General features: G+C 36.6%; 1 protein-coding gene across 1 annotated transcript; it reads left to right on the forward strand.

The window, feature by feature from the left end:
- Window positions 1-4,094, forward strand: LOC105440736 (serine/threonine-protein phosphatase 6 regulatory ankyrin repeat subunit C-like). The gene is made up of 2 exons (XM_030995079.1): window positions 1-3,720; window positions 4,083-4,094. The coding sequence occupies exons 1-2, from the start codon at window positions 1-3 to the stop codon at window positions 4,092-4,094; spliced, it is 3,732 nt and encodes a 1,243-aa protein (XP_030850939.1).
- The last annotated feature ends 6,947 nt before the right edge of the window (window positions 4,095-11,041 follow it).

Here is an 11,041-nt window from a genome sequence, read left to right on the forward strand (position 1 = left end):
ATGCCATCACAACATACATCCGTTGTCTCGAATACTGAACAAAATGCAGCACAGAAAAAGCGTACAGATGGAGGAAGTAGTGTACCTTCTAATACGCCTTTACTACTACCACCTGATCATGATACAGCTTTAGAAGACCGACATCCAGAGCTGCCACATGGCGATCCTGTGTTCCTCGATACCGACACATTTACTGATGACACATGCATTCCGCTGGAAGAACGCACATTTCATCTGCAGCCAGCAGAAATCATGGGTATCTTAGAGACTGAAACGAATGATGATTGGGATGCAATGTATAACAGACTACTGGATGAAATATCTCCGAGCGATGCAAGTGCGTTCAAACTAGAGCTACCATTCAACCCTGACATAGACCAGGTGGATAAGAAAGGATACACACCTCTCTACAACGCAGCTTTAGAAGGTCATCTCGAAGGTGTTGAAGATCTCATTTCAAGGGGAGCAAACCCAAATAAACCAAGTAAGGGTGGACTCCGTCCTCTTCATGCAGCGGTTCAAGAAGGACATACACGGATCGTCGACTTCCTCATCCTGCAGGGAGCGGACGTGAATATCGAATGTGAACGGAGTACGAGACCTCTTCATACAGCAGCTGCAAAAGGTTATCTTGACATCTTAGAGAGCTTGGTTGCAGAAGAAACTAATGTGAACATGGAAGATCACACAGGATGGACACCATTCAATACTGCCGTTCAATATGGCCATCTTGAAGCTGTCAAATATCTCATAACTGAAGGAGCGAAGCAGAACAGATATGCTGGTGTGACCCCACTCTATGCTGCAGCACGATTTGGTCATTTAGACATCGTCAAATTCTTCATTTCCAAAGAAGTCGATGTGAACGAGGAAAATGATTCAGGACGGATTCCTCTCCATGGTGCATCTATTCACGGTAGCACTGAAGTCATGAAATATCTCGTTCAGCAAGGATCAGATGTGAACAAGAGTAGTGCCACGGGTTGGACTCCATTCAATGCTGCCGTTCAATATGGCCATCTAGAAGCCGTCAAATATCTCATGTCTGAAGGTGCGAAGCAAAACAGATATGATGGTGTGACCCCACTCTATGCTGCAGCACGATTTGGTCATTTAGACATCGTCAAATTTTTCATTTCCAAAGAAGTCGATGTGAACGAGGAAAATGATTCAGGACGGATTCCTCTCCATGGTGCATCTATTCACGGTAGCACTGAAGTCATGAAATATCTCGTTCAGCAAGGATCAGATGTGAACAAGAGTAGTGCCACGGGTTGGACTCCATTCAATGCTGCCGTTCAATATGGCCATCTAGAAGCCGTCAAATATCTCATGTCTGAAGGAGCGAGGCAAAACAAGTATTATGGAATGACCCCACTCTATGCTGCAGCACGATTTGGTCATTTAGACATCGTGGAATTCTTCATATCCAACGGGGCTGATGTGAACGGAGAAGATGATGAAGGTATGATTCCTCTCCACGGGGCAGCTTGTGGAGGCCACTTGAAAGTCATGGAATATCTCATTCAACAAGGGTCTGAAATGAACAAGAAAGATAAGTCAGGCTGGATACCGTTCAATGCTGCCGTTCAATATGGTCATCTGCCAGCCGTCAAATATCTCTGGAATACGAAGGCGGCAGAGAGTATATATAACGGAATCACTCCACTATTTTCCGCAGCGAGATTTGGTCATAAAGACGTAGTAAAATTCCTCATTTCCAAAGGAGGTGATGTGAAGGAGGGAGACTGTATAGGCCAGATTCCTTTACATGGTGCAGCCATAAAAGGTGACATTGAAATGCTGCAATATCTCATTCACCAAAGATGCAATGTGAACAAGAAAGACAACACCGGAATGACCCCACTCATTGCTGCTGTTCAAAATGGCCATCTAGAAGCCGTCAAATATCTCATGTCTGAAGGAGCGAAGCAGAACAGATATGATGGTATGTCCCCACCCTACTCCGCAGCTCTATCTGGTCATGGAGACCTTGTAAAATTCTTCATTTCCAAAGGAGTCGGTGTGAACGAGGAAAATGATACAGGACGGATTCCTCTCCATGCTGCAGCTATCCATGGCAACAATGAAGTCATGAAATATCTCGTTCAGCAAGGATCCGATGTGAACAAGAGTGATGCCAAGGGTTGGACACCATTCAATGCTGCCGTTCAGTATGGCCATCTAGAAGCCGTCAAATATCTCATGTCTGAAGGAGCGAGGCAAAACAAGTATTATGGAATGACCCCACTCTATGCTGCAGCACGATTTGGTCATTTAGACATCGTGGAATTCTTCATATCCAACGGGGCTGATGTGAACGAAGAAGATGACAAAGGGAGAATTCCTCTACACGGTGCAGCTATTAACGGTAACATAGATATCTTGGAATATCTCATTCAGCAAGGATATGATCTGAACAAGAGAGATACCACTGGTTGGACGCCATTCGATGCTGCCGTTCAATATGGCCATCTAGAAGCTGTCAACTGTCTCATGACTAAAGGAGCGAAGCAGAACAGATATGCCGATATGACTCCATTGTATGCCGCAGCAGTATTTGGCCATCTTGATCTTGTCATACACTTCATTTCAAAAGGAGCTAATGTAAACCAAGAAGATGAAAACGAGAAGATTCCTCTCCATGGTGCAGCTTCTGGAGGACACATAGAAGTCATGGAATATCTCATTCAGCAAGGTTCGGATGTCAACAAGAACGATTGCAGAGGTTGGACGCCATTACGTGCTGCAAGCAAAAATGGTCATTTGGAAGGGGTCAAACTTCTCATGGCAAAAGGAGCTAAGATTACCAGGTTGCACGGAATGTCTCCGCTTTACATCGCAACACAGTATGACCATGTTGATGTGGTAAACTTCCTAGTCTCCAGTGGATGTGATGTGAACGAAAGAAATGAATGCGGTAAGTCCTCTCTTCATGCAGGATGTTATAATGGCAACATGGATATCGTGAAATTACTCGTTCACCACAACGCTAATGTCAATGAACAAGATAATGATGGATGGACACCACTAGAAGCCGCTGCACAAGAAGGACACCAAGACATAGTCAATTACCTTGCATTGAATGGAGCAGGCATGCACGTGAGGGATGTAGATGGTTTGACGCCGCTCCGAGCAGCAGAAAACACAACCAATCCACATGCAATAGAAGGTGTCTCACCTTCTAGAGGTGACCCGGAAGAGGAAGAAACACGAGATCCACGACCTGGAGGTCACCACAATCACATCACAAGAGGATATGTGACGGTGACAATGAAAGATGCAGACAAGCATTCACGTGCAGGACAGTTTGCATCTCAGGTAGATAATGCAGAGGAGGGGACTTACTGCACTCAAGCTGATAATGCAAAGAGAGGAGCTGATGTTCTCTCCTTGAAGAGTTTCCCCACAAGGATCCATGATGATGAAAAGGATGGAAATGAGGAATGCAATCCTTTTATTCATGCAAAGCTGAAATATCCTGACAAAGGTGAACAAGATCCGAAGATAGATCAGATGAAGGCAATGACGTGCCCCGATACAAGAAAAAGACGCACCACAACAAATGGCACAAACTGTTCTTCGCCGCGTGGACCTCAATCAGGGCAATACAGCGGATTCGATCCACCCTATCTACAAACCATGGAGACTGACGGTCACCCGTCTGAAGAACCAGAAACCAGATGTCACTCACTAATTGACGAAAACAGGGAAATTAGAGTGAGTGGTTATTATTTTTTTAAGTTTTCACTAAACCAAGCAAATGCCATTTATTTGATTAAAAACTTTAGATAGAAAAGAAAATGGAAAGTACAGATATGTTTGGAAGCATCCATGCAGACATTTCTAAAATCATCATAGCAATGGAAAACAAAGATTCATACAAAGCAAAATTAATGACCAACTGTTTTATTCATTGGCCTATGATAAAGATTTCCTCCAAATCTCAAAATAAAGAATGGAAGAATTACCTTCAATATATACTTTATACACGCTGATCAGTCATTTTTTGTTGTGAAATCAAGAACGTTTATATTGTTTGCACCTACGTTCGACTTTGTTTTACTTCTTGTTTTATATAGCTCTACATATAACTACCGTGCTCAACAAAAGTAATTGTCAATCTGTCTTCTTTGTTAATTTTCTTTTATTGTCTCTACACTTTTATTGATTTTTCCTGTAAGGAATCTTCAACACCGACGACTGCTGGAGATGATCGACCAATCAACGGAATTTCAACGGAGTTAGAGAGGTATTAGTCACTTTCCATTTATTTCATTTTATTTCATTTTTATCTTTTCCATCCTTCTCATGCCAACCCCTCTGTCTCTGTCTCTCTTTCTATTTTGTTCTCCCTCTCTCTCTCCCTCTTTCTCTATCTCTCATCTTCTGCATTTTTCTTCCTTTGTCTTCTTATGTAACCCTTTCTGTCTCAATATATCTCGCAAATACTCTCTCTCTCTTCAACATTTTTTCTCTCCCCATTAATTTCTCTCTCCGTCAATATTGTTTCATTGTGTTTCTATAATAAACCCTCATATATTGTGTGTGACTGTGTTAAATTACATTATCAAGTAGCTTTTTAAAAATGAATATAATTTGCAGTATACTTTGGTTCGAAATAAAACAAATCTACAATATTTATTTGGCCTAAACTCAATTAATTAGCTTCAATTTCTATTTGAGAAATATGAATTCTTCTCAGTTAACAATAATTTATGAATAATAATAACGGCGAATGTATAATATTTGTATCTTTAAATCTTTTACAATTATGAAATATGTTATAAGTTGTAATTTATTTTACTGTGTATAATATTTACTTGTCTTATATCTAAGTTTTGCTGATATGTTTTTTTATTTTTAGATTGTAAAACTTGCATTGAAATTTAACTCTTGGGCTACCATATTTAGCAGTTGTTCTAATAAACCATTCTACTACTACTACAACTACTTATTTGAGGAAATCTTAGTTTTCTCAGAACATGATGTATTCAGTGAATATATCATTATTATTTAAAGTTCTCCTCTTGATTTGTTACATCATTAATTAAACAAAATGTCTTCATGTTTGATTAGTGGATATTCAGAATCATTTAGTTTACACACCAACAAATTATACAAGTACTTCAACTGCATGACATCACCTTTAAGAAGGATTAGAGCACTTTGTGACTCATACAATGGCTGGATTTGCTCCTTACAAAGCTAGAGAAGTAGTTAAATAAGACTTGATGCAAAAAGGTAATTGTGGGTCGTTATCTGGAAATTTAGTTATTTTTCTTGACCGTCTGTGGGCTTTCTGCGATGTACGTATACATTCTATAAATTCTAGTTGTCAACACTCATCATACATTATTTTGTACATTACACCCACAACAAAAAATCTTTAGTTTTTAATGGTCAAGAAATATCCAACAAAATCTGAGTAGACCCTACTAGGAATCCAATTTATTAGCTCATTCTGGTCTCTCCTTACATCAGCTAACTGCAATTTCTACAATTAAATTCAACAGCTTCCCTACACACCCGCCAGCTGTCGTTCACCAAAAGTTGTATGACCGAAACCCTGTCTCCACCCATGGAACCTCTTCAAACCCAGTTCGGAATATCGAGGTAAGAGAGAAGTATTGCTCCTATTTATCATTTCTTAATAACTTGTTGTTGAAGTTATGAAATAGTATAAGATGATTATGATAAAATGGATTATAGTTCTGCATCTATGCAAACTACAAAACTTATATTAGGCCTTTTTAAATAACAACTGCCTAACAGAATATTTAGATTATATTTCGGGACGATTATATATCAATATCATTTTCATCATTCCCATATATTGGGAAATATAAGTTGTTTTCTTGTAAAACATTTGACGACAGCATCAAATGGTGTCCTCCAATCTGTATTGTTAACATTGAATTAGATATTCCATACATTTATCAAATTTCAACGACGTTCTCTCAAATTCGTACCCTTTTAGACCAAACGTCGAACAGCGGTTCACCGGTGTTCTTCAATCCTGGCCTTCGTACAAACTTTCCTGCATGTGATTATCTCCTTGGCCATCATTCTTGCTGGAAGTCCGGTTCTTGTAGCAGGCATTGATACCTCCGAACGGGTCACGCTACAAGCAGGTAAACCTGGTTTGGTCCCATTCCATCTTCCATGGTTACCTAATAGTACACTCCGAAGTTATTTTACACTTCGATTTGAATCCACACCTCGTCCATTCTGCATTAATGGGGAAGTTAATATCGAGGGCTTTAAAAGTTCATCCCAAATATCAAGGTTTACAACCTCATTCACAGATCTAGACACTTCTCCGTGCGTGAATATAATGATAGATAAAGTTGATTCTCTAGACGAGGATGGGTACGTATTAACGGCAGGCTGGTATAGTTTTGAGAACGTTCGGCGTGAAACTATGAAGAAGGAGATTGTTGTTCAAATTCCCCCCGGACCTGCTAAATGCTTCATCACTTTTAGTGCAAATGTTGATTATCCCTATGAAGTACACTGTCGAGCCACCACTGGAAGCGTTACAACCACTCTATCATGTTACCAGAATGATCAGAAGATTGACATCAGGGGTGAAATTACAGATAATGGGCTAATTACCAGTGGCATATTTTTGCTACCCCATATCTCTCATTTCTCTTGTTGCTCACATGATGTATCTTTGAATGTAAGTCAAACAATGTGCAATGACTTCGAGGGGCCACACGGCAAAGAAACTACAAGCCTTACTGTCAATACTGTACCTACGGTTACCACTCCCACACCCCAAATAGAATCTCATACAGGGTCAGGGGCTTGTAGGCGATTCATGCTTCCTTTTATGTGGCACTTCACGTACCTATTCATATACCTCCTTGCCTTTGTTACAATGTACTAAACACAAAGTCTTCACACGTGATGTCACTTTCTTGTTTGAAAGATAGTGTAATATTTACAAAAAAATACAAACAAATATTATAGTTCGAATTTGAATTTCATTGATGTATACAATGTACAAAACATTTACTATTTCACATTCGTTGCTTAAATTCATACATAAATGTCTTTATTTGAAAGAAAATATCAAAATGGCCTACTTTCCAAATCGTTGTTATGTGTATGTATGTTTTGTTAAATAGTCTATGGTCTGCTATATTTCAATATTTGAGGGAACATATTTAATATCGATGACATTCCCTTTTATGCGCATGTCATTTAAAATAGACCATTTAAAGAAAAGGTTGAGTTCTGGGAAGAGGTTAACAATAATTTCTGAGCGTTTTCATTGTTATTATGCAAGTGTGGAATGTTCCCTGATAAGCATGGCTCTTTAAATGCCTTCATATTATAAATATGACATATAACAGCTTAAAAATGAGAACCTCATTTTTATGCCACATGTTTGTGTAGTCCCGTTTACATCTTTCTGTGTAGAATGCTTGTTACTTTTACCAAGACTGGACCAAATTTCTCACCATTTTGATGATTCCAGAACCTTAAAGTACACACCAATACTTACAAGCTACATGGTCATCTTGTTTTGATCGATTCCACACCGTTTCTTTCACAATGCAATCGCATGACCAGAACTCAAAATTATCTTTAAGTAGCTTGCTATCACCCAGCCATGCTTAATCCCATTTTAGAATGAATTTGAACCATGGGAAAAACATGAGTTACTCCTAGGATTGACATGTGCACGATGAACATTACTCTAAAGTTCTATGATACCCATAATATATCCTCATCGTTAATCACGAAAAAAACAATTTGGAATGTGATTTCTTTCCAGATTTTATTTTCACTATTTTCAACTTTATGTCGAGACTGGTGTTACATTTAAACGACATGATATAAATATCACGAATGACGACAGAGATTAGAAGAAATTGGACATAAGAAGTAAATATACCATTATATTGTAAATATCCTCTGTTTGAAACCAGAAAGTCAAAGACGTTAGCACAGATATAACGCCTGTCTGGCTGCAAATGGCAGTACACGGTTATTTATCGTTGTGTCTAAATGTTTAAATATGACTTTGGATCATGAAAATAAAAAATATTAAATGGGGACGCATGTTCCATTGTCAAAGTCAAAGTAAATTTTCATAGTGCAAATGCTTATGCAAGTGAAGTTGTGCCTATACATCTTAAGCTATTTGACTAAAAACAGTTTTATCAATTTGCAAACACAGTGTTTTATAGACCACATTGTGGTAAAATTATTTGTTTTCTCATAAAGTCTGCGTTTCTTTTCTTTTGTATACTTATGTTATTCATATTACTTTTAGTTTCTTCAACATCGCTGTTGAAAACCATTTCTTACATAATTTGTTTGGCTTAAACAATAATTTTAAAGATATATTTAACATGTATGTCTGCTTTTACTAATGTAGTTTACTTTGATGTACATGTAATACAAAACGGCTTGAATTGGTATTAATGCGTGAATTATACTATATACCGCCATTCCCAACACAAGCCACGCACGATAGAGAAATTGTGCTTCGTTACAGAATATGATGTTATATATAAAGCAACTTACTGCATGGAGTAATGCGTAGTGTATATCACATCTAAGAATATTATAATCACAGAGTTTGAATATGTTGTAAAATGAAAATAGGAACACTATACTGACGTACAAGAAGAAAGTTTCTTTATATCATCTTTGCAAATAGAAAAAATATATATAATGTGATTTTAAAAACATGCTTTGCAGAAATATTTATAAAAGTCCGTCAAGAGTAGATTGAGTCTTCCTTCTTTTACACTCTCCTTGCCACATTGAGGCTGAGAGCTGACCCAATTATGTAACTCAGTTATGTTATTCTCTTGATTGCATTGTATGTATACCTTTATCTTAAATCGGTTATCTAGCATACGGTAACGAATCCGGGGGGTCGTATTCTCCTGTCCTGTTTATCGTGTCCTATATGTACAGTCTATACGGCTTAGCATACATAATGTGCCAAAACTCTGATCCTGCTATCATCTTTTGAATATTTGTTGTGTCATCTATACTGAAATTTAAGTGTATCAATTTCAAATATCTATGTCAGCCGCAGTTTAAATGCCACGGCTTTATACTGAAACTCATTGTGGACTTACAATATATGATTTGCATTTCATCGTGCCTAAGAAAAACCGAACACGTATTCACGTATTGTTAATCATACAATATGAAATGTGTAAGACATATTGAAAGTTATTAGTGGTAGTCGCTAATGCTGTTTATTATTAGTCGATACAAGTCATGCATATCGTTTATGAATTATTTACGATTTGTAAAGACTCGTTTCCAATATTTTGCCTACCGTCGGAGCTTATCTTCTAAATAGAAATGTAAGATCTAGTGTATTGTTGAGTACAGTATGCATATTTTATATCTGTTACAGTTATTTATGGGGGCACGCTACAAGAGTCCTATCTCGCACCCCGGGGCAACGTGTCTGACACGGCCGGTTGTAGCAACTACTCCGAAGATCAAGATTACAGTAATCTTGATCGAAGGAGACACGAACGAACGAACAGTTATCTATGAAAATCAGAGTAAATTGATTTGCAAAAATTGTCCTGTATATTAAACCAAACCTCCCTGTGTATTTCGAAAATTAAATAACGAAAGTTCGAAGTCGTAGTAACGATATGATTAATGTTGTACATGTATATTACTTATTATTTTACTCAATATTATAATCATGATAATAAAACGCAAACTTATTGGTATTTTGTGATAAAGTAAATGCATAGATTGTGCACATTTTGACGTTCATACCGGTATATTTGCTCATATTACGAAAGTTTGTCGGTAGCAAAGGATCTAATTTTCCCATTAAAGAATAAGAGAAAACTGTTATACAAAATGTACCAGCCATGACGAGGAGAGAAAAACTAAAAACAATAATTGAATAATTAACACAATTATGTATGCACATATTCTGATGTATGGGTATACTTCTACACCATATGGAATACTCACGTGTCTTAATTTCAAAAGAATAATATATGTGTAATGTATAATTTTGTATATGTAATATGTGTTTTATTTTGTTTTAGTTTTAAATGTTTACTTATTTAATATTTTGCATAAATACATACATATGTTCTTAACTATATTTTTACACTTCGTTTTGTTTATACTATATATATCTTTACCGATAGATTTTGATGATCATAACTTAATTGTTTATCGTTTAGACCTATCAATATAGTCAAAATTAACTTAAATGTTTTTAGCTTATTTTCTATAGATTGTTGTGTTATGGTTGAACATTTGCCAGTTTTATATTACTTTTGTTTATATGTCATGATTATGTTGCTTTTTATCAACACGGCCCTGATTGACGGAAACCAGTCTGCGAACTTTTGTCGAGCTTTTACCGTGTATAAATAAAATAAACTCAACTCGAATTGAACTCAATATATGTTACCTATATATAGTTTACAGATATCCAATGAAGGTAACAATGGTACCTATATGTATAAAAGAAGTAAATTCCTAATGTATTTGATAATTTTGCAAACGAGAGAAATTTGTAAAACTATCTTCCTTTGTAAATAATGTTATCGCTTTACAATATATCGTATAAGTTTACTTAGTCTTCCAGTGTTCTTCTATTCAAATTTGAATGTGTTCTTTTAAACACTAAATAAACAAAATAGATGTATAGAATGTACATATAACTTTCTTTTAGTTTCGTATATGATCAGTATGCTTCCATACACCTCAGTGGGTTATATTATTTTTAATATTGGTTAAATTCGCTTCAATACAATAACAACAACAATCACAATCCATAAGCTGTTTTTTTTTATTTTGTTAAAAACTTGAAAATGTTTGCTTTCTCGCTTTTATCTGGAATAAAGAACGTTATCAAACCTTGACAATTATATAAGTATGTACCCATGCAGGAAGTGATATATTGTTTTAAAGTGTTGTGTTTTGTTGTTGTAGAATGAAATCCATATTACAAGTGCCCACATATTAGAAGTGTAAATATAAAACAAGAAACCAAGGACAATAGAAATAGATAACAACA

The sequence above is a fragment of the Strongylocentrotus purpuratus genome, unplaced genomic scaffold (genome assembly GCF_000002235.5).
Source record: "Strongylocentrotus purpuratus isolate Spur 01 unplaced genomic scaffold, Spur_5.0 spur5_scaffold_21, whole genome shotgun sequence".
In the NCBI taxonomy this organism is placed as follows: domain Eukaryota; kingdom Metazoa; phylum Echinodermata; class Echinoidea; order Camarodonta; family Strongylocentrotidae; genus Strongylocentrotus; species Strongylocentrotus purpuratus.